Source organism: Anabrus simplex, chromosome 4 (assembly GCF_040414725.1).
Source record: "Anabrus simplex isolate iqAnaSimp1 chromosome 4, ASM4041472v1, whole genome shotgun sequence".
Classification (NCBI taxonomy): domain Eukaryota; kingdom Metazoa; phylum Arthropoda; class Insecta; order Orthoptera; family Tettigoniidae; genus Anabrus; species Anabrus simplex.
The window spans coordinates 221,704,633-221,730,401 of record NC_090268.1 but is presented as its reverse complement, the minus strand read 5'-3'; the positions used below and the strand labels follow the sequence as shown (position 1 = coordinate 221,730,401).

Genomic DNA, 25,769 nt, shown 5'->3' with positions numbered 1-25,769 from the left:
ACAAATAGGAAAAGTCCTCTCAGTTTTAATTACTGCGTTAATGGGGTGAAAGTTCCCTTTGGGGATCATTGTAAGTACCTGGGTGTTAATATAAGGAAAGATTTTCATTGGGGTAATCGCATAAATGGGATTGTAAATAAAGGGTACAGATCTCTGCACATGGTTATGGAATGTGTTTAGGGGTTGTAGTAAGGATGTAAAGCAGGGCGCATATAAGTCTCCAGTAAGACTTCAAATAGAGTGTGGTTTCAGTGTATGGGGCCCTCACCAGAATTGCTTGATTCAAGAACTGGAAAAAATCGAGAGAAAAGCAGCTTGATTTGGTCTGGGTGATTTCCGCCAAAAGAGTAGCGTTACAAAAATGTTGGAAAGTTTGGGCTGGGAAGACTCGGGAGAAAGGAAGCGAGCCACTCGACTAAATGGTATGTATGAGCAAGTACAATTTTAAGTCTACCTGTCCACAAAATAATTCATTGATTATTATTTCATTATCCTTTTATTCGCGGAACATGTTTCATCCATTACATGGACATCATCGGCCGCTACCTACCAAGATTAAAACTAAATTAAAACACACCGGCCGAGTTGGCTCTGCGGTTGGGGGCGCGCAGCTGTGAGCTTGCATCCAGGAGGTAGTGGGTTCGAATTCCACTGTCGGCAGCCCTGAAGATGGTTTTCCGTGGTTTCCCATTTTCACACCAGGCAAAAAAAAAAAGGGGGAGAGGTTGAACTAATTTACATAATACAAGCAAAAAATGTGCCAAGATGGCTCAAACTGAAGATGGCTCAAATGAGTCGAAACATGTTTGAATTTGATTACTCCATCTAATGAAGGAATTATATGATGTATTGAATTAGGAGAATACACTTAATTTTACCTTTGTAAAGTGAAAACCGTCAATACGGAATGATTCTAATATCTTGTAATGTATCTCTGTGGATGTACATTTCCATTTATTTAGGAACAACCTCTTCTATTTACAGGCTGCCACTAATAACAAGGTAAAACATATCAAACTTTATCTATACAGTTCTATTAATGTAGAGGTGGTGTCTCAGGATCTTGATGGAGCCTCGGAGGATGAGAGTCACAATGTCAGCCATGAGCTTCATCGGAAACTGGAAGCACTTTCATGTGGCTACAAAGTGACGAGGTACGGTATCACGAGCTCCGACCATTGTCCCTATTATTTCGATTTCCTGAAGGTGGTATTTAGATTTGTAGTAAAGGATAGTGGGTATCTATTTTTAATCTTTTCTAGATTGACCTCCTCTGACTGACCGCTATGATGCTCAAACCTGACAGTCGGATCTAAGACGAATCCCTGACTGTTGTGTTTAAAGGCTATGATGTCAATTCTCTGTGAACTGCCGCTTATGACCAGTCTGTGTGTCTCCTCGTGTAGATTGAATTCCTTTCTCATTTTTTCAGCAATGAAGGATCTGATCTTGTAGTGCCTCATGTTTCTTAGGAGCTTTCCGTGTCTGCAGATTCTCCGGGCATGACCAAGATCTTCTTTCTCTCTGTGGCAATGCCAACAGAGTTTCTTTTCCAGGGATCTACCTGGCACCAAGCACACCGCAGAAACATTAGCCGTCATCTTTATGGCCTCTCTCCACTCGTTACAAGACAGTCTGGTGTGATCTCGCACACAAGAGTTTGCTGGTGTGTAGTCTTAAGCAAGATGTTCCAGGCATTAATGCATTGTAGGTAGACTTCCCATGAAGTTTTAAAAAGAGCAATTCCTTTTTATTTTTTTCTTCATTGTACAGCATGCCATCTGGAGTATCCGTCGGGAACTGCAATATCTCGTTTGTTGCACTTTTAATCATTTTATCACTATTGAAAAAACCTTTTGTGCGATTTTCTTGGAACTTTGTCAGGAAAGGATGTGTTAGGATTGGACGGATTGAAGAATTCAGGACTATGAGCTTTTGGGCTTCCTTAAGCAGTGGCAGCGATGTTAGAAGTTGGAGATTATTATGACGATCTTTCATTACGACAGTCTCGTTGAACACTTGTTTATCCCTGAAGGTAGTTGCGAGATAACAAATTTGTTCACTGTCTGCAGTTGAGTCAATCCTACAATCTTCCTCCACAGATAGTGACCCTTGCTTCAATTTGCTGGCGTAGCAGGGCGAGAGGTGATACTCCCACGTGGCGCGTCCCAGGTGGCGGATAGGGGGATCATAACCGGCTTGCCGGCAGACTTAAGCAAAATAAAATACCTCTCGCGGACCAAACACACTACCCCCTGCGGGTGGGGGACGCACATGTAGAACACACCCGCGGTATCCCCTGCCTGTTTTAAGAGGTGACTAAAAGGGGCCCAAGGGGCTCTCAACTTGGGAGTATGGATTGGCGACCACGGGGCCCTTAGCTGAGTCTTGGCATTGCTTCCACTTACTTGTGCCAGCCTCCTCACTTTCGTCTATTCTATCCAATCTCCCTTGGTCAACTCTTGTTCTTGTCCGACCTCGACAGTATTAGAGCATTCGAGGCCTAGGGAGTCTTTCATTTTCACGCCCTTTGTGGCCCTTGCCTTTCTTCGTCCATTACTTCATTTTTCTAAGTGACGGATCCCATCTTTCTTCTTTTTTCTCTCTCTTTACCCCCTATGGGTGGGGGACGCAGATGAATAATACATCCACGGTATCCTCTGCCTGTCATGAGAGGCGACTAAAAGGGGCGACCAAGGGATGATTGAATTAGAACCAATAAACTACTTTTGATTCGTACCATCACACGGGGAACATCATGGGTTGCCTGTACTTGCGAGTAGTACCACTAAGTTAGGTACGAAATAAGTTTGTGATTGGTAGCAGTAAGGAGGCTGGCCTGGGGGTTTCCAGTACCCATGCGTCGTACCATGTGAGCAACACCGCGGGGCTGGGCATAGCCTGTGAGTTGTACCACTATATGAGTGACACCGTTGGTCTGTGTTGCCTGTGATTGGTGCCCACTATGTGAGGAACACCACGGGAATACCGGCGCCCGTAATTAGTACACCTAGGTGAGGAACCTCATCAGTTTGCGTTGACTGTGAGCGCCATTGTGTGAGAACACCATAGGTCTGCGTTCCCTGTTCGAAGTACAATACTTGTGAGTAGTACCATCTTGTGTGGAAAACCGTGAGTCTTCGCTACTTCTGATTAGTACCCCAACATGACAAATACCATGGTTCTACTTTACTCGTGACATGTACCATTCTGTGGGGCCTTAGACATGGATTTTGCACCCCTTTAGACATCAAGCAGCATTGTGCTTTATAAGTGGTCCCTTGGTCAGTAATACTATTATTTACGATCTTTTTTTGAGTCTGCTCCACTGTTGTTTTTTTGGGTTCATGTCCATTCATTCTTCAACATTTTTTATTTTATTTTGGTCAGTGGATGAATTTGAACTTTTTGTTAATTCATTTCATACCATTAGGGGCCAATGACCTCGATGTTAGGCCCCTTTAAACAACAACCATCATCATCAATTTCTTCAAACCTTCTGCAGGCTAGCCGAATAAGATCTAAAGCTGTTTCTTTGTTCTCCCCGCAGCTGAATCTAGTGCTGTCACTGCCTTGCTGCTTGTCGCCTTGTGTCTGGTCTAGTAAAAGAACTACATGTACTGTATATCCACAGAGATACGTTTGTAAGAATATACATGGTCCATTTTGTTAACAACTTGAGATGTTCCCTATTCAACTCGATTATCTAGCCCCATTTTAAGAATACTTGACAACCAGCTATCCATTGAACTCTACAATTTTTATAATTTCTTCAAATCAAGACAAGATTCCTTTTTACAAGTGTTCTTTAAATAAGTGTACTCTTATAAGAGTTGTTGTAAGCAAGAAGTCATAGTTTTAGGTTTTATCGACTTAGATGGTTTAATCATTGTATTTTATACAGGATAGCTTAAGCATTAGGAGTACTCCTTAAAAACCTGTGTTTTAATTTAGTCTCGATTTTAATCTTACTTAATAGGTAGCAGCTGTTGATGTCCAAATATCAGATGAAACATGTTCCACATATAAAAGGATAATGAAATAATAATCAATGGATTATTTTGTGTATTGAACATGTGGACCCTCAAATTATACTTGCTCATACATAGTAATTTTCAGTACGGATCATAACTTGTAATAAGTGGTATATTCTGAGCTGTCAGTGGAGAGATGGCATGGAATGACATTAGTGGACGAATAAGTTTGAGTGGTGTGTTGAAAAGGAGGAAAGATCACAATATGAATATAAACTTGCAGTTCAAGGAGACAAATTGGGGCCAATATACCTTTATAGGAAGAGGAGTAAGATACTGGAATAATTTACGAATTGAAATCTTCAATAAATTTCCAAATCCTGGAAAACAGTGACCTAATTTCCAAATTCTTTGCAGTTATTTAAGAAAAGACTAGGTAAACAATGGATAGGGAATCTGCTAGTTGCTTTACGTCGCACCGACACAGATAGGTCTTATGGCGACGATGGGACAAGGAAGGGCTAGGAGTGGGAAGGAAGCGGCCGTGGCCTTGATTAAGGTACAGCCCCAGCATTTGCCTGGTGTGAAAATGGGAAACCACGGAAAACCATCTTCAGGGCTGCCGACAGTGGGGTTCGAACCTACTATCTCTCGAATACTGGATACTGGCCGCACTTAAGCGACTGCAGCTATCGAGCTCGGTAGGGAATCTGCCACCTGGGCAACTGCCCTAAATGCAGATCACTGGTGACTGATTAAGTTTTTTTCTTTCCTAAAGGTTAAAAGAAAACAGGATAGTTTCAGGGTGGTTGTTAAGGTCCATAGGTCCGGCTCTGTGGCTAAATGGTTTGCGTGCTGGCCTTTGGTCACAGGGGTCCTGAATTCGATTCCCGGCAGGGTCAGGAATTTTAACCATCATTGGTTAATTTTTCTAGCATTGGGGCTGGGTGTATGTGTTGTCTTCATCATTTCATCCTCATCACGGCGCGCAGGTCGCAGGTCAAAAGACCTGCACCTGGCAAGCCGAACATGTCTTCGGACACTCACGGCACTAAAAGCCATACATCATTTCATTTCTGAACATGGCTATTGACCCCTTTACTGTGGCTGGTACAATAATTGAGTAGAGAATGTCAGAACTTGGTCCAAGTCTTTTCAAGAAGTCCTTGGAGTACGGTGATGAGGCCAGTGATGCTTATAGACTCAAGTATGTACAGTATTACCCCTGTTTTACACTTTTCAAGGGACCCAGGGAATACTGGTGAAAACGGGAGAAAATGAAAATCATGGGAAGCAACATATATGTAAAAATGCTCTGGAAAAGGAGGGAAATGTTAAGAAGAGACATATTATTAATTTCTAGAGTACTAGCTGTTACACACAGCTTTGCTCGCAGGGATTTCATAATTTGATGAAATTAATTGTTCCTTGGTATTGCACTAAGTCATTATCTGAAAATCCCTTAAGTATAAAAACTCACCGAAAAATTGTGTTTCATTTGTCTCGGAACCTATTTGTAAACCACGTGTGTGGTATTGCCTTTTGGAGCTAAGGTGACCGGGCTACTGGCAGAACTTACTCTGGAACATGCAACATGAAACTCTACATGCGAGAAACAGTCCTCTCTCAAATCAAAAACAAAAAATGATGTGTTTCCTTATTTTTGAAGGAGCTTCCAAATACCAATTTTCATGCCTGTAACACGTTAAGCTTATGAGATATATTGTAGATATACTCATTTTAAAAATTCACCCACTTTTTCCATTCTTTTCACCCCCTTAAGTGGATTTCCAAAAAAAAAAAAAAAAAAAAGTGTTTATTTTTAAAGGTGATTCCAAGTACCAATTTTCACGTCTGTAACATCTTCAGTTTTTGAGATATTTGTACATACATACGTACATTATCATTATAGACTGTTATGCCTTTCAGCGTTCAGTCTGCAAGCCTCTGTGAATTTACTAAACGTCGCCACAATCCTCGATTTGCAACTAGTGTCGTGGCCTCATTTAGTTCCATACCTCTTATCTTTAAATCGTTAGAAACCGAGTCTAACCATCGTCGTCTTGGTCTACCTCTACTTCTCTTACCCTCCATAGCAGAGTCCATTATTCTCCTAGGTAACCTATCCTCCTCCATTTGCTTCACATGACCCCACCACCGAAGCCGGTTTATGCGTACAGCTTCATCCATCGAGTTCATTCCTAAATTAGCCTTTATCTCCTCATTCCGAGTACCCTCCTGCCATTGTTCCCACCTGTTTGTACCAGCAATCATTCTTGCTACTTTCATGTCTGTTACTTCTAACTTATGAATAAGATATCCTGAGTCCACCCAGCTTTCGCTCCCGTAAAGCAAAGTTGGTCTGAAAACAGACCAATGTAAAGATAGTTTCGTCTGGGAGCTCACTTCCTTCTTACAGAATACTGTTGATCGCAGCTGCGAGCTCACTGCATTAGCTTTACGACACCTTGATTCAATCTCACTTACTATATTACCATCCTGGGAGAACACACAACCTAAATACTTGAAATTATCGACCTGTTCTAGCTTTGTATCACCCACCTGACATTCAGTTCTGTTGAATTTCTTACCTACTGACATCAATTTAGTCTTCGAGAGGCTAATTTTCATACCATACTCATTGCACCTATTTTCAAGTTCCCAGATATTAGACTGTAGGCTTTCGGCACAATCTGCCATTAGGACCAAATCGTCAGCATAGGCCAGACTGCTTACTACATTTCCACCTAATTGAATCCCTCCCTGCCATTTTATACCTTTCAGCAGATGATCCATGTAAACTACAAACAGCAAAGGTGAAAGATTACAGCCTTGTCTAACCCCTGTAAGTACCCTGAACCAAGAACTCATTCTACCATCAATTCTCACTGAAGCCCAATTGTCAATATAAATGCCTTCGATTGCTTTTAATAATCTGCCTTTAATTCCATAGTCCCCCAGTATGGCGAGCATCTTTTCCCTCGGTACCCTGTCATAAGCTTTCTCTAGATCTACGAAACATAAACACAACTGCCTATTCCCCTCGTAGCATTTTTCAATTGCCTGGCGCATACTGAAAATCTGATCCTGACAGCCTCTCTGTGGTCTGAAACCACACTGGTTTTCATCCAACTTCCTCTCAATGACTGATCGCACCCTCCCTTCCAAGATGCCAGTGAAAACTTTGCCTGGTATACTAATCAATGAGATACCTCGATAGTTGTTGCAATCCTTCCTGTTCCCTTGCTTATAGATAGGTGCAATTACTGCTTTTGCCCAATCTGAAGGTACCTTACCAACACTCCATGCTAATTTTACTATATGAAGCCATTTCATCCCTGCCTTCCCACTATACTTCACCATTTCAGGTCTAATTTCATCTATTCCTGCCGCCTTATGACAATGGAGTTTATTTACCATCCTTTCCACTTCCTCAAGCATAATTTCACCAACATCATTTTCCTCCTCCCCATTTGCTTGGCTGTTCACAGCACCACCAGGATGATTTCCTTTTACATTGAGAAGATGTTCAAAATATTCCCTCCACCTCTCCAGTGATTCCCTGGGATCTATTATGAGTTCACCTGAATTACTCAAAACACTGTTCATTTCCTTTTTCCCTCCCTTCCTAAGATTCTTTATTACTGTCCAGAAAGGTTTCCCTGCTGCTTGACCTAGCCTTTCCAAGTTGTTACCAAAATCTTCCCAGGACTTCTTTTTGGATTCAACAACTATTTGTTTCGCTCTGTTTCTTTCATCTACGTACAAATCCCTGTCTGCCTCGGCCCTTGTTTGGAGCCATTTTTGATAAGCCTCCTTTTTACGTTTACAAGCTGCTCTCACTTCATCATTCCACCAAGATGTTCGCCTTTTCCCATCTTTACACACAGTTGTTCCTAGGCATTCCCTTGCTGTTTCTACTACAGCATCCCTGTATGCCACCCATTCACTTTCTATATCCTGAACCTGCTTACTGTCTACTGTTCGAAACTTCTCACTAATCATATCCATGTACTTCCGTCTAATTTGCTCGTCCTGGAGATTTTCTACCCTTATTCGTTTGCAGACAGATTTCACTTTCTCTACCCTAGGCCTAGAGATACTTAGTTCACTACAGATCAGATAGTGGTCTGTATCATCGAAAAATCCGCGGAAAACTTGTACATTCCTAACAGATTTCCTGAATTCGATGTCTGTCAAGATATAGTCTATTATGGATCTGGTACCCCTAGCCTCCCATGTGTAGCGGTGAATAGCCTTATGCTTGAAGAATGTATTCATAACAGCTAAACCCATACTAGCACAGAAGTCCAGCAAATGCTTCCCATTCCCATTAGCTTCCATATCTTCCCCACATTTACCAATCACCCTTTCGTATCCTTCAGTTCTATTCCCAACTCTCGCATTGAAATCGCCCATTAGCACTATTCTATCCTTGCTGTTGACCTTGACCACGATGTCACTCAATGCTTCATAAAACTTGTCAACTTCATCCTCATTCGCACCCTCACATGGTGAATACACGGACACAATTCTAGTCCTAATTTCTCCAACTGGCAAATCTACCCACATCATTCGCTCATTTACGTGCCTAACAGAAACTATGTTCCGTGCAATGGTATTCCTGATAAAGAGCCCTACCCCAGACTCTGCCCTTCCCTTTCTAACACCCGTCAAGTACACTTTATAATCTCCTATCTCTTCCTCGTTATCTCCCCTTAACCGAATATCACTTACTCCGAGCACATCCAGATGCATCCTCTTTGCTGACTCAGCCAGTTCTACTTTCTTTCTTATAAAAATAATTCACCGGGCGAGTTGGCCGTGCGCGTAGAGGCGCGCGGCTGTGAGCTTGCATCCGGGAGATAGTAGGTTCGAATCCCACTATCGGCAGCCCTGAAAATGGTTTTCCGTGGTTTCCCATTTTCACACCAGGCAAATGCTGGGGCTGTACCTTAATTAAGGCCACGGCCGCTTCCTTCCAACTCCTAAGCCTTTCCTATCCCATCGTCGCCATAAGGCCTATCTGTGTCGGTGCGACGTAAAGCCCCTAGCAAAAAAATAAAAATAATTCAACTCCAAACAGCCATTGTATGCGCTAAAATTTACAATGCCAAGAATGTGCACCACTTTACATGCCTTTCCCTTTTAAGGACACACCACCAATTGGAATGTGTGCAACTCTTGAAGTCTCAAACAAACTTTTTACTATTTTTTCCAAATCCTCGTATTTGGAACATGATGCTTATTTCCTCTTTTTGGAGTTTGGTCTGCATTCTGTAGCATTTGATGATATGATTTCTCTGTTTTTTTGCCATTGTATTCAGTGTGGATACAGAGAGCTGCAACTTACGTACCAGTGCAGTACGTGTTCTGTACAACAAATCAACTTTTTCCAATTTTTGGACCTTCTCTTCCATAGTGAAAGATTTGCATTCCTTCTTTTTTACCCATTCTAGCCAAGAAAGGAAACACCAACTTCGCCACTACAAATAAAGGCAAATATAATAATAATATAAAGCAATAAAAAAAGGATTAACAAATATGTACAAACATTAAAACAAATGATGCAGCAAGAAGATTGCAAAAGATGACTTTGGCTGCTCAACTCAGATAACAAGAACATAACAAATAACAAAAATACTGTTTGTATGTCAATAATCCGTGGACTCTAATTTTAGGAGAGACTTTAAAGGAAGAAAGAAAATTGGCTTTAATCCTTTCACTCAGGTCTACTGCTCTAGCTGTTGGGAGGGAGTAGTGCCGCGCACCCCATGGACTGCTGTAGCAGTCGTGCTGGAGCTTTGCCTCATAGCCGGTCGACTGGTGTAGAAGTCGCGTCTTTCGGCTGTTTTCCATTTCACTACGATAGACTGCTGGGGAAGTTCGGCCTTGGAGGTCTCTCGTGGCTGACTTAGGAGTCTATAGTTATAGCTGTGATCACCAGATGACAGGAGTAACCAGTTCGAAGACGAAAGCAATGTACAATAATTGAAATTAAAATGGTTCCTCCTATTCAATACAAAGATATTTATAAACTTGAATGAATCACATGTCGTTCACATGAGGTACCAGTTTTGGCACTAAACTTGTGCCATCATCAGCCAACAAGTCAAATCGGGCAAACACAATATAACTTTAAAACAACTTTAAAACACATTATAACACCAGTACAGATGTATATGACATAAAATATAGTATATTATGATGTTGCATTTCAGTTTAAAATATATTAAAATGACGATGACTCCGTTGTTGTGTACCCATGGCGGTTTGTCCAGCTTGTATATGTCTTTAGTTTTTTTTTTTTAATCTGTTAAAATTATGCTGCGGAGTTTAATGTCATATGAAGTTAACACTATGGATTTTCTGTGGTTTGGTTCCGAAAAATAAACATGTATATGATGAACTTGGTTGGATCCAAAGAATTAATTCCCACTTCAATATGGGTTTTGGAACCTGGAGAAGAAATTAAAAGTCAAATTAGGCAAAAGATAGGAAGGAAAGACTAAAAAGCAATGTGTCCAGTATGTTACTCACTTCGCACCTACCTAGTTGCTCCCCTATGCTCAATTTAGCCTTCAATCACTTTTAAATTGTGATAGGCCTGATGACGGAGGAAGCTCTTGCCCTCATATTGGGTAGTGACTTTGAAGATGATGATGATAGTGATTTATCATCTGATTCTGGTGACGGAACGACTTCCATCACACCTACTTCAGGCACATTTTCTACTTCAGTTACAGCTTCTTCGTTATCCTACTTTGACGATTCGACTAAAGATGAAGATAGTGAGGATGAGGACCAGCTGCCTGAACTAGCGAGCACAAAACTTAAATTGGAAAAAGAAGAACCTGAACCCGAAGAAACATAATTTCGACGCAGCTAATTCTGGACTGAAAAGTTTAGTGGACAATGTTAAGTTTCTTTCAGCTATTTTTTTAACACGAGTATCATAACTCTTCTGTGCGAGGAGACTAATAGATACTTTTCTCAGGAGATGGCTGCAGGTGGAGTTCCGCATTTAAAATAAAATACGTTTAACCTCTTCCTGTTCTCTTGTCACATCGTGAGCCGTATGCGGATGGGAGAGCGGAGCGGGACAAGTATCACGTACAGCGGGCTCGGTGAGCCACTCATTGCTCGCATCCAGGGGGTCATGCCACTGTACTCGCTACGCCGGAGTGAAAGAGTTAATTTGTGTTTTTATATACAGGAATTTAATCCTACATAATTATGTTCTCCAAAACCAATTTAAATTAAAACTAATGGACCCTTGCTGCTCCGCAGCAATCCATATAAATCTTAGATGACTAGTCTTGATATGTCTGTCACAGTCATATTGTTTTGCCTGCTCTTTTCAATAGTTTTATGAACATTCAATACCAGTAATGTAGTTTATAACACTTCTTTCCATTCAATATTCTCTGTGTTTTGACCATTTGCCATATCTGTATCTTTTGATTATCAAACGATCTTGCCCGACATCGCGCAGCATACAATTGACCGTGACTGAATACTGATTCAGGTAAGTAGACTATCCACTTTTTTCAAGAGTTTGTCCCTGCGCTTTATTAATGCTCATACAAAAGGTTAGTCGACTTGGTACCTTCCCGTCTGTTCGTACTTGAACGGTTTTCTCTTAGCAACACGTAAGTTATTAGGAACGTTCTGCCATCTGTTAAATATATTCAGAACCTGAGGAGGGTCAGAGAATCAAACAGTATCTAGCAGAGAATAGTATTCTTCCATCATCAGAGGAAGTGTATACTCTCTGGCTACACAGATAGTAATCAAACGTGGCTGCATGAAGTGACAATAATAAGGATGAAAATCACATATATCAGAAATATTAAAGTGTTAGTCGCTTGGCAACCTACTAAGTACAGAATGTATTGCGGATTAGCCTTGCATAAGCCTTCATCTGCAATTACTGTATTGCAGTTGTCATTTAATGATTTGATTTTATGATTACTCAAAGTTTGCTGAACTTGGAGACCTATCAATGTCTCATGATTTACCGGCACGTAATTCCGGAGAGAATAAAACAGAAATGAAGCAAATCGGTCCAGCAGAACGGATGGACGGATTTGCCATAGCTGTTTTCAGTAAACTCTTTTAGAGATTTGTTGGATATGCAACCTGCTTGTCGGAATTGTCATGTGAATTGCACACCTTCCCCTGTTGTTTGTAATTGGCTTTTTCGCCCATATGTTGTAATGAGTGTGCCTAACGGTTTTATCTTTGTAGAAACATGTTGTGTGAAGTGCTGAGAATTACCGTTTGATTTTTTTGAAGTCGCAGTTTTTTTCCCCACCAGGTGTCTTTAGCCTTGAATGAGCAGTTATGAGAACTTGTAGCCATACTTAATACACGGTTCACATTTCACCTCTAACATGCCACTGATGTTGCAAAGACGAAAGCCGGACAACGCTATAGTATGATGATGCTTGTTGTTTTAAGGGGCGTAACATCGAAGGTCATCGGCCCAACGCTATAGTATAACAGGATCCATTGTTTGAGGCAAAGTGGTACAGGCACCAACCATATTTCAAATAGTGGGTGCAACCAAGTTTTTCTACACAAAATTCTGGAAAAAATATAGGTGGAGCATTCAGGTATGTATGTATGTATGTATGGTAAATGCGATAAATCAGCAACAATAACTTTAACAACAAAAGCAAGTGTAAAACAGTATTTGTAACCAAAAAATAACAAACTCGGGCAAGACAAAGCTGAATCACTTGATAACTTCACGTCTATGGACCAATGTAGCTTTTCAAAGAATGAACTTGCACGGGTTAAGCATCACAGAATATCTAGATGCATAAATTCTATGCAACAAAGTGTGTGAGCGTTATCATTTTACAATTTGTACACAGAGACACAATACTCTAAAGGAATACAGCAAAGAATAATGTATGTTGTATCTATTTGATCAGTGTATACTAATTTTATGCACGTTTGTGCGCTCTTACCTTAATAATATAAATTCCATGAGAACAAACCGTGATTGGTTGAATTGGTCATCACGCCATGGTTACTCAAAGCATTATAGGGTGGTTGCGACTCCATTTTACTTCAATTTTTTTCCCTCTCGAACAGCCTAACATGCCGTAAATGTCAGGAAGCATAAAATGTTGCAAATGCACATTGTGAAATCTGAGAGGACAAACAAAAAATGTTGTAAACAATGGGAAGACATTGAATATGGGAACGTAAAAGTAGGGAAATGCTGTATATATCTTCGTAGTAAAGAACTGTGGTTTCACATATTTGCCTTTCTTCAAGGTCACTTAATTTGTCTCGAACCGGATAGTTAGCTCGATGATGTAGCCTGCTGATGTGTGAGGCTTGATGGCAATGATGACAAACCTATAGTTTTATTTTAATTTTGCACTTTTGACCTCACGGTGGTATTCACAAAATTTCTGATTTGTATCTTTACCAGAAATAAGGAAATTATAGAATGCTCATGGTTCTGAGCTTGACCAAGTTGTTCAGTACTTTTAAAAATGGATACTAAAAAGGTAAAATCTCTTTTCTTTTGCTGTTCAAAGAGACCAGCACTTCTTTTTATTGAGGAGAAAGTCCCTTGACAGTAATAACTACTTACATTTTATAACTGAGGGCTATTTTTGAAAATGTTTTGGGTGCGACAAGAAAAGACCAGTAATGTTAAATGTACTTGCATATAATCACTATCTACAGATCATTTAACAGTTGGAGCAAAATTCCTCTCTGTTTATTTATACTCTTACTTTGCGAATGATCACAGGCATAAAGGTCTTCTTTGATTGGCTAGATCCACAATTTTCCTGATGGTTTCATATATTGTCATAGTCCACCTCATTTCAAGTTTGAATGCTAATTATACTAATAAATGAAGTGTAATTTTAAAGCTGGCAGTCATTATTTTGATGTGCCATTTACGTTTTGGGTCTTGTTTCACATGAAATAACACATTGTACAAAATTACATTAAATGTAACAAAAACTTTTCAATCTGTCAAACACACTGCAATTACAGTATGTATAAATTATAACACTATAAACATATCTGTAAAAATACACACTATTATACAAACAATGACATGTTTCGTTCTACAAGAACATCTTCTGTACAGTCATGAAATAGTGTTTGGTGACAACGGAGTTAGCATTGGCAGTCTAGATGAGTACAGAAGTTTTTCATTATATTAATACTTGTAAATTTATTTTTTGTCATTACTGGTTCATATTATCACTAAACTCTATCATTGACAAGTTTACACAACGTAAACAATACTGTACATATATAAGCATGTTTTAAGTGATTTGATAGAATTTGAGGATGTTCTTGTAGAACAAAACATGTCATTCTTTGTATAATAGTTTATATTTTTACAGATGTGTTTATAGTGTTATAATTTATACTGTAATTGCATTGTGTCTGACTGGCTGAAAAGTTTTACTTACATTTAAGTAAGTCGAAACTGAAAAGTATGGCTTCATTCTGAACGAAAAAAATTCCATTAGAAATAGACAAAATATGGATTGTTTCGCACTTTTTAAAAGAATTGTTATTCTTTTACAAATTTTTATGGCTTACTGCAATGTTTATTTGAAATTTCAATGCGAAAACGAGCTTTCATGAGAATGTCGTGAGCATTTTGAGAGATATGGGTATAGACTTCAGACTCTGTTAGTGGCTTAGTTAATTGATGAGACATGTCTTAGAGCATGTCGAGTAAGAACCTGGAAATGAAATAAGAAGTGTTAGTTCCATCAGAGAGAGAAGGCTGTGACTGCGCTGTTGCTGGTGTACCACAGTGCATCGCTCAGCGTATGACAGCAGGGAGCACTGGCTATTTCAGCCTGGTTTGCAACAGCACCCACCTTGGTGCACAGTTAGAACCGAAGCACAGAGCTAGTACGCTTCAATCCTGGCTTAACGGAAACTCCTCCCATCAGAACTGGGCGAGCCTTGGCCTGCAGTCTCCATTCAGCAGCATTGGCTGGTCTTCACTTCTATTGGCTCATGGCAGGACACACCCTTGTACAGATTAGTATAGCAATGGTCTTGCGTGACAATGGCTAGAAGTACAAGAGGGAGTTATCCAAAATTCACATGTTTTTTGCATGGTTTCGGTTGGAGTCACTGAGCTATTGTGACACTCCGTTAGTCGAAATTGTGAGGGGTGCATAGCAAAGAACCTGCCTGGCAATTGTAGGTGTTTTTTCAAGTGCGTTAGTACTTTTATTTTACAGCAGTTGGTTGCAGTTGCATTGAATTCTGGTAGTGATGCCATATTTAAAAATTTCAGCCAATGGCTGGATCCCTAGCCTTACCTTTGCGTATGAATTTACGGGAAAGTGTGTTTCAGCAATCCCACACATCCCAACTACAAGTGGACTTGAGCCAGCTACAGGCCGAATCAGAGACACGGTTGGCTAAAGAACTTCATCCAGTGCAGGAGCAACTCCAGCTTCACATTCAAACAGTGGGCATCCTGGTGGGGGAGAAAACAGAGCTCCAGGCAGCCCTTGCCTCAAGCCAGCAGATGGCCAAACAGAAGGCAGGTGAGTTGGCTTAACATTACCAACATAAATACTTTGGTAAGATGGGCATTCTGTTCGTGGGGAGAAAGCAGAACTTTAGCCAATGCTCACCTCGAGCCAGCAGATGGCTAAACAGAAGGCAAGTGAGTTGGCTTAACATTACCAACATAATTACTTTGGTAAGATGGGCATATTGACCGGTTAGGAGCACGCAGCTATGAGCTCGCATCCGGGAGATAGTGGGTTCGAACCCCACTGTCGGCAGCCCTGAAGATGGTTTTCTGTGGTTTTCCTTTTTCACCCCAGGCAAATGCTGGGGCTGTACCTTAATTAAGGCCACGGCCGCTTCCTTCCTATTCCTAGGCCTTTCTTGTCCCATCATCGCCATAAGACCTGTCTGTATCGGTGCGACATAAAACAAATAGCAAAAGATGGGCATCCTGGTTGAGGAAGGGCAAGAAAGCCAGTTCTCAGCTTGAGTCAGCAGATGGCCAAACAGAAGACATGCGAGTTGGCTTAACATTACCAACATAAATACTTTGCTAAGGTGGGCATCATGGTGGGGGGTGGGGTGGAAGAAAGCACAACTACAGTCATTGCTTGGCTCAAGCCAACAGGTGACCAAACGGAAGACAGGCAAGTTGGCTTAACATTACCAAAATAAATACTTTGGTAAGATGGGCATCCTGGTTGGGGGGGGGGGGGGGGAGAAATTACAATTACAGCCATTGCTTGGCTCGAGCCAACAGGTGACCAAATGGTAGGCAGGCGAGTTAGCTTAACATTACCAGCATAAATATTTTGGTAAGGTGGGCATCCTGGAGGGGGAGAAAACAGAGCTCCAGGTAGCACTCATCTCGAGCCAGCAGATGGCCAAACAGAAGGCAGGTGAGTTAGCCTAACACTACTGCCTTACAACTGTAAATGCCGCATGGGTCCAGATTTCATCAGAGAAGTTTAGAATGAGAATTATAAAGGGAGGTTGGGAGGTGAGACCGGGGAAAGGAACTGTTATCTGACCAATTGAGCAATCATCAAATGTGGTTTGATGGTATGAATGGGGCAGGAAGATGCAGGTATTACAGTGATAGTAGAAAGTTGCAAGATGATGTTGGGTGAAGTGCAGTTGTGACTACTTTGTATGGGGCAGGATGACAGGTCATACAGAGGCTGTGTTCATAGGGTAAATAGCCAAAGGGGTTGGGGATAGGTGTAGTTCATAACGAATATAATTTCTTTTTTTAAGTTAGGTCAGCATCTCAATGAGACTGTGGGGCTTTTAGGAAGATTATGGATCGTGAGGTGAGGACTTCTGCTTGTCGTTGGTGGGTTTGAGGTGTGCAGGTTAAGGTGAGAAAAGTGAGGACGACACTGTACCAGACTATGGGTTTGATAGATTTCCCATTACATAAAAACTATGTGAACATGTTCACCATTGAGCATATTACCTATCCCAAGCAGCTAAGGTGTACTCGGTTGATGTGGGCCACTTGACCCTGAGGTTGGAGCATTTTACGAGGGATCTGGTTGGGTTGGACAAGATAGATTGTAATGAAACTTGGCAGAATGATCCGTTACGAAGGAGCCATACCTAGTGCTATAGAAGCTCCAGTGTACAAAGGAAAGCGTGATAAACATAAAGTGACCGAGCTCAATAGTTGCAGTCGCTTAAGTGAGGCCTGTATCCACTATTTGGGAGATAGTGGGTTCAAGCTCCACTGTCGGCAGCTCTGAAGATGGTTTTCCGTGGTTTCCCATTTCACACCAGACAAATGCTGGGGCTGTACCTTAATTAAGGCCATGGCCACTTTCTTCCCACTCCTAGCCCCTCCTTGTCCCATTGTCACCATAAGACCTATCTGTATCGGTGTGACGTAAAGCAACTTGTAAAAAAAAAAAAAAAAAAAAAAGCATAAAGTGGATAATTAAAAGCCAGTCAGTGTGATATGTTGTATGTAAGCTCTGGAAAACCATTCTTTCTGATGAAATTAGACACTTTTATGGAATTACTAATGGGTTTGATAGAAGACAGTTGCCAGGCTGAGTGGCTCAGATGGTTGAGGTGCTGGCCTTCTGACCCCAACTTGGCAGGTTTGATCCTGGTTCAGTCTGGTGGTATTTGAAGGTACTCAAATACGTCAGTCGCGTGTCGGTAGATTTACTGGCACGTAAAAGAACTCCTGCGGGACTAAATTCCGGCACCGTAAAAGAGTAGTTGTGAGACGTAAAGCAAATAACATTATTATAGAAGACAGTTTGAGTTTCGGAAAGGTTATTCCAATGAGGCTCAACCTGTAGGATTCCGGCAACATATAGCAGATATTTCAGATTCTGCAGGTCAAAAGGACTGTATAGCTATTGACCTATCCAAGGCTTTCGATAGGGTAAATCATAGGAGACACTGCTTACAAATATGAGGGCCATTGGCCTAGACAAACGTGTGATCGGGTGACTAAATTTCTAGAAAATAGACCTCAGAGAATTAGAGTAGGTGAAGCATTATTTAATTCTGTAATGATTAAGAGGAGGCTTCCACGAGGCTGTATTATTGGACCTTGATTCTTTTTTATTTATAAAAGTGATATGAGTAAAGAACTGCAATCACAGGAAAGGCTGTTGACGGATGATGTTATACTGTATACACTAATCAATTAGTTAAGGGATTGCAAGCAACTGCAAGATGACCTCGACAGAGACGAACAGCAGACAATGGTGTGATGATAATAAATGGGGTGGAAAAATCAGGTTGTAAATTTGACTAAAAGAAGTCCTATTGGTTTTAATTACTGTGTTGATGGGGTGAAAGTACATCATGAGTTCACATCATTGACGAGGTTGTAAATAAAGTTTACTGATCTCTTTATATAGTTATGAGGGTATTTTGGGGTTGTAGTAAGGAGTCAGTGAATGACCTGCATAAGCAGAAACATATCAGGAAGGAGAAGAAGTCAAGGTGAGGGTGTATAAGTCACTGGTAAGACCCTCAATTAGAGTATGGGTCTAGTGTATAGGATCCTCACCTGGATTACTTTATTTGAGAACTGGATAAGATCAGAAAAAAGCAGCACAGTTTGTTCTGTGTGATTTCCAACAAAAGAGTACTTTTAGGAAAATATTTCAAACTTTGGGTTGGGAAGAGTTCTGAGTAAGGAGGCGAGCTGCTCGACTAAGTGGTATGTGATATAGATGTTGATTCCCATAGGGAATCTGAAATATTTGTCCTGAATGAGCAAATTTACAATACCAATATAAATGGTCCGTTATTGGACATTATAAATTTTCCAGCTAACTCATTCCCGGTTGCCAGCGCTTCGCCCACGTGTGCTAGGGTGGGCTCATCAGTTGGTACCCAGCACACCTACCAATACGCTGGCCAGTGCACACCGTGGAGGCCACTGCGTAGGCTAACTGGAGCCACCGGCAGTGCCAATGCACTAAGAGCCTTTGTCTCATTATCAAAAATTGATGCCTGCTTGGCCATCAGATGATATAGATGTTGATTCCCATAGGGAATCTGAAATATTTGTCCTGAATGAGCAAATTTACAATACCAATATAAATGGTCCGTTATTGGACATTATAAATTTTCCAGCTAACTCATTCCCGGTTGCCAGCGCTTCGCCCCCGTGTGCTAGGGTGGGCTCATCAGTTGGTACCCAGCACACCTACCAATACGCTGGCCAGTGCACACCGTGGGAATCAACATCTATATCATCTGATGGCCAAGCAGGCATCAATTTTTGATAATGAGACAAAGGCTCTTAGTGCATTGGCACTGCCGGTGGCTCCAGTTAGCCTACGCAGTGGCCTCCACGGTTTGCACTGGCCAGCGTATTGGTAGGTGTGCTGGGTACCAACTGATGAGCCCACCCTAGCACACGTGGGCGAAGCGCTGGCAACCGGGAATGAGTTAGCTGGAAAATTTATAATGTCCAATAACGGACCATTTATATTGGTATTGTAAATTTGCTCATTCAGGACAAATATTTCAGATTCCCTATGGGAATCAACATCTATATCATCTGATGGCCAAGCAGGCATCAATTTTTGATAATGAGACAAAGGCTCTTAGTGCATTGGCACTGCCGGTGGCTCCAGTTAGCCTACGCAGTGGCCTCCACGGTGTGCACTGGCCAGCGTATTGGTAGGTGTGCTGGGTACCAACTGATGAGCCCACCCTAGCACACGGGGGCGAAGCGCTGGCAACCGGGAATGAGTTAGCTGGAAAATTTATAATGTCCAATAACGGACCATTTATATTGGTATTGTAAATTTGCTCATTCAGGACAAATATTTCAGATTCCCTATGGGAATCAACATCTATATCATCTGATGGCCAAGCAGGCATCAATTTTTGATAATGAGACAAAGGCTCTTAGTGCATTGGCACTGCCGGTGGCTCCAGTTAGCCTACGCAGTGGCCTCCACGGTGTGCACTGGCCAGCGTATTGGTAGGTGTGCTGGGTACCAACTGATGAGCCCACCCTAGCACACGGGGGCGAAGCGCTGGCAACCGGGAATGAGTTAGCTGGAAAATTTATAATGTCCAATAACGGACCATTTATATTGGTATTGTAAATTTGCTCATTCAGGACAAATATTTCAGATTCCCTATGGGAATCAACATCTATATCATCTGATGGCCAAGCAGGCATCAATTTTTGATAATGAGACAAAGGCTCTTAGTGCATTGGCACTGCCGGTGGCTCCAGTTAGCCTACGCAGTGGCCTCCACGGTGTGCACTGGCCAGCGTATTGGTAGGTGTGCTGGGTACCAACTGATGAGCCCACCCTAGCACACGGGGGCGAAGCGCTGGCAACCTTGAATGAGTTAGCTGGAAAATTTATAATGTCCAATAACGGACCATTTATATTGGTATTGTAAATTTGCTCATTCAGGACAAATATTTCAGATTCCCTATGGGAATCAACATCTATATCATCTGATGGCCAAGCAGGCATCAATTTTTGATAATGAGACAAAGGCTCTTAGTGCATTGGCACTGCCGGTGGCTCCAGTTAGCCTACGCAGTGGCCTCCACGGTGTGCACTGGCCAGCGTATTGGTAGGTGTGCTGGGTACCAACTGATGAGCCCACCCTAGCACACGGGGGCGAAGCGCTGGCAACCGGGAATGAGTTAGCTGGAAAATTTATAATGTCCAATAACGGACCATTTATATTGGTATTGTAAGTGGTATGTTCCGAGCTGTCAGTGTAGGGATGGCATGGAATATTAGTAGATGCATAAGCTTTGAATGGAGTTCTTAAAAGTATGAAGAATCATAATATGAAGATAAAGTTGGAATTCAAGAGGACAAATTAGGGCAAATATTCATTTATAGGATTAGGTAGCAGTTAGGGACCCTCTTCAGAGGCAGCCCTGTCCAGGGAATGGCGCCCCCACCTGTGTGAGTCCCAGAGCACACTGACCTGGTGTGTACCATCTGGTAAGGGTCCCAGCTCAGGGTTATGAGTGAAGACTTCAACAGAATCTACAGCAGAGAAGATGGACTTTTGGATCTGTGGAGATTGCAGAAGAGGCAGTCCAGTACTCAGGGAATAGTATGAGTACACTATTTATCAGCAGCGTTTGTTTACCTTGTTAGGGGTGGCTGCAAGGGCATCTGTTCCCCATGTAAGGGGCGGTCTAAATAATTGCTGGCAGTAGCTCTGAAATGCCTTTGGGAGTGGCAACCCCATCGTAAGAATATCCTGATAATGAGTGACGATATACCATCAACACCTGGCAGGAGCTGGACAAGGGGAAATGAAAATGATGATGGTGATGATGATTCATTTATAGGAAGAGGAGTTAGGGTTACCAATGATGGTATTTAGTAAATTTCCTACTACTTTGAAATCGTTTAAGACTAGGTAAACAATTGATACGGAATCTGCTACCCTGCTGAAAGCCTTAAATGCAGATCCTTGATTGATTGATTGATTGATTGATTGATTGATTGATTGATTGATTGATTGATTGATTGATTGATTGATTGATTGAATGAGTTCTTGGTTCAGGGTTCAGGGTACTTACAGGGGTTAAACAAGGCTGTAATCTTTCATCTTTCCTGTTCGTAGTTTACATGGATCATCTGCTGAAAGGTATAAAATGGCAGGGAGGGATTCAGTTAGGTGGAAATGTAGTAAGTAGTCTGGCCTATGCTGACGACTTGGTCTTAATGGCAGATTGTGCCCAAAGCCTCCAGTCTAATATCTTGGAACTTGAAAATAGGTGCAATGAGTATGGTATGAAAATTAGCCTCTCGAAGACTAAATTGATGTCAGTAGGTAAGAAATTCAACAGAATTAAATGTCAGGTTGGTGATACAAAGCTATAACAGGTCGATAATTTCAAGTATTTAGGTTGTGTGTTCTCCCAGGATGGTAATATAGTAAGTGAGATTGAATCAAAGTGTCGTAAAGCTAATGCAGTGAGCTTGCAGTTGTGATCAACAGTATTCTGTAAGAAGGAAGTTAGCTTCCAGATGAAACTATCTTTACATCGGTCTGTTTTCAGACCAACTTTCCTTTATGGGAGTGAAAGCTGGGTGGACTGAGGATATCTTATAAGTTAGAAGTAACAGACATGAAAGTAGCAAGAATGATTGCTGGTACAAACAGGTGGGAACAATGGCAGGAGGGTACTTGGAATGAGGATATAAAGGCTAATTTAGGAATGAACTCAATGGATGAAGCTGTGCGCACAAACCAGCTTCGGTGGTGGGGTCATGTGAGGCGAATGGAGGAGGATAGGTTACCTAGGAGAATAATGGGCTCTGTTATGGAGGGTAAGAGAAGTAGAGGTAGACCAAGACGACAATGGTTAGACTCAGTTTCTAACGATTTAAAGATAAGAGGTATAGAACTAAATGAGGCCACAACACTAGTTGCAAATCGAGGATTGCGGCGACGTTTAGTAAATTCACAGAGGCTTGCAGACTGAACGCTGAAAGTCATAACAGTCTATAATGATAATGTATGTATGTATATGCAAGATTTGTACATCATGAAATTCAGTTTGTGATGTCAAAATCTCAATTTTAGTATAAAGTGCTTTATGTAACTTTACTCCTCCTCCTGCCCTATCCAGTCTGATATAGGTTTCTCACCCTGTGGTACCGATAGTGTCCAGAGCCTCTTCCTGACGTGTCTACTGCCAGACTACTATATTGCACTGTGGTCCATCCATGTTAGAACTATCAATATTCATCACTGTCGTTGATTTTATGGTAAAATATTCAACCCCCACAGTCGCTTCTTAGTGCCGAGGTTTCTTTAACTTACACTCCTCCAGAGTGCGGAGTGACACAGTGAACAATTTTAAATGTCAACACTCTCTACTAATTACCTTAATCCATTTTTTCAGCTAGCAGGACACTAAAGGTGTAATTTAAAATCCTACGGCACACTCATATGATTCTTATATTATATTCTAGAATAAAAGCAACATTTAAAAATGAATTTTCTTGGATATGGATAGAAATACAATTTCATGAAAGAAAACAATTACAGTTACATAATAATTTATATTTTGTTTATATATGGCTACTTTCATTAATAACACCATGTACTTGATCTTCGTGCCCTTTATTTGTGGCCAGGTCACCCTCATTATCATCAGCTGTCACCACTTCATTGTGTTCATGCATTTATTTATTTCTTTAGTGAATGGTTTTTAGTGCCAGGAGAGTCTGAGGGCATGTTCGTCACACCTTGTACAGGACACCCTTTTACGTTCTGTGTATCTGTGTGTCAGATGATGATGATGATGGTGGTGAGGGGGGAGGCAGGCTGAGGAGACACAGCCTATTCCTGCTGAATAACACTAAAATGTCTGCTCTAGGCTTAACATCCCTATCCAATGGACAAATCACCATCGACAGAGTCATACGGCCTTCCTCTGTATAAATACTTCGGAAAAGTTTGGAATTGAATCCAGGTTTTTGGAACACAGTCTAGTGATTAGCAATTGTATACCACCACCTCTCCTACCCTGATGGTAAACTGGCTAATCATGGCTAACCTTACTGATCATGGCTTTGTGTTTGTGCAGAAAATTTTGCTTCACATAAATAGGATATAGAAAAGGGAAGGAGAACTTTCACAGCCTTTGTAGAAATATCCTTTCTGAACAGAAATCCAGAATTATGCAGTGTCTTGCTTTGAGTACAGCAGGTAGCAGCTGAAACTCAGACAAGAGGTGGGTGGACAACTGTCATACTCTCCATGACCATGAAATGGTGCAACATTGTCTTAGATTACAGAGGAGTTACATTACTAAGACCAAGGCAGCTCCATCCTCACCAAGCATTCTTAGGAATCAATAACAGTCCACACTACCCAATTGGAATCTGCCAACGGAAGGAATTCTAGCTAAATATTTTTCAGTTTTTTACTCAAACTCTTAGTTTCACCAGAAATAGAGGCTTAAGCCTTGCCTAGAATTGTATTATTAAGATGGTTAAAGTGACATCTTGCAGCTCTCAAACATGTTGTCACGTTCTGAATAGGTTTTCAGCACTCTGGTGAATCTCCTCCTGTGGTTCTTCTCCCTCTCCCTCTCCTGTTTTATTGAGCTTAGTGAGCCAACCTTGTAGTATCTCTGCTCTCAGGATCATATAGTGTACCAAACTTCCCTCTTGCAGCCGAGGTGGAGGAGCTCCAAGGCCGCCTGAAGGTGTCTCGACACAAAGTGATGGAGCTGGAGAAGGAACTAGCTGCCATGAGTAATACGAGGGAGATGTTGGAGAACAGTATTGCTGAACAGGCTAAGGAAATAGACACTCTCAGGCTGGAGAATGGTACGTTGAAGAGACAGCTAGAGGAAGTGGAAGAAGACGCATCCGAAGTGAGGCAGAAACTGAACTCTGTCAGCAATGAACGTGCTGTCTTACAGCAGGAGATGCAGGAGAAGCAGTCTCAGATTGACTTGCTGCAGTTAAAAGTACAGCAGGTGAGACAACTGAAAGGTAATTGAATGTCACCTTTGTTTATTCATGCCCCAGTTCATGATTCTTAATGTTGACATTTTGCAATTCTCTCCTAAAAATACTACTCACAGAAGTAGCATGTTATTAAACCACTATTCTTTGGGGATCCTTAAAACTAAAATACTACTCCCAGAGGTTGCATGTTATTAAACTTCTATTGTTGTGGATTAATAGGGGCCATAAAACTAAAATATTACTGAGAGATATTGTGTGGTTTGCCATCAACAGGGACATCACCTCTCGGGTGAAATAAGACACTAATGTTCATGTCGTTGCAGCTGACCACTTCGGACAGGCCAGATGTGGATCATCTCCTGGAGGCGATGCACCAGCAGAAAATGGCCTTGGAGTGGCAGGTGTCAGAGCTGCAGCAGACCGTGAAGTCCATGGGAGTAGACAGAGAGCACGCTACTCAACAGTATCAGGACTACTTGCAGCAGTTTGACACTCAGCTTAAGAACATGGCTGAAAAGGTAAGTCCTTATTTCTATATCCCAGGCAGTTATTCTCATATCCACACAAAGATCTTGCAGTTGGCGCTGAGACACAAGCTGTACTGATTCTTTGAGCTAAATAGGCTGGAAACTGTGCAGGATGACGACTATGACTTATCCAGCAATGAACATGTGGATCAAGCTGCGAAAGAAGCGGAACTTCTCCCACCGATACTATGAACGTAACTGCTGGAGATATTTGTTCTCAGTGATGCTGAACTATCTTGGTGTTCTGGGAATCGGAATGGCCAACTATCCGAACTTCTAAAAAGCTGAAAACAGTTAAGAAGACAACTATGGTTGATGGTCTTGTTTCCAATTTTTGCAGAGAGAAGCCCTAGTTTTGTGCAGATCGTGGAAGATCTACGCCTCTTACCTCCTAAAGAGGGAAGATGTGAACCGATTTCACCGTGGTCCACTTCCCAACTGAGCATGTTCTTCTCTCTGGAACCTCGGCTCGCAGGAAGCACTTGAACTTACACTAGCCGATGACAACAATACTGCTGATCTCATCTTTCAATTTACGTGTGAGAGTGGATTAATGATGCATATATACGTTTGAAGTAGAAATACCATCAACAGGGAAAGAACAAACTCAAACCTCTTTTTAGAAGGAACCAAATTAGGATCAGTTTCTCACTTTAAGTACTTCAGAAGCACAATCTCGAAAGACAATATTGTTAAGCTGGAAATTCTCGGCAGGACACAGAAAGCATATAAACTTTTAAGATTGTCAGAAACCTACTCTGGGACTACAAAATACCACA

At 41.5% G+C, this 25,769-nt stretch overlaps 1 protein-coding gene across 1 annotated transcript in view; it reads left to right on the top strand.

The window, feature by feature from the left end:
* Window positions 1-25,769, top strand: part of LOC136871787 (golgin subfamily A member 2) — an 88,254-nt gene that overhangs the window by 9,947 nt on the left and 52,538 nt on the right. Inside the window, exons 4-6 of the mRNA XM_067145372.2 lie at window positions 15,340-15,535; window positions 24,164-24,471; window positions 24,787-24,981. Coding sequence (XP_067001473.2) covers window positions 15,340-15,535; window positions 24,164-24,471; window positions 24,787-24,981 — 699 coding nt within the window. The remainder of the gene's footprint in view (window positions 1-15,339; window positions 15,536-24,163; window positions 24,472-24,786; window positions 24,982-25,769) is intronic.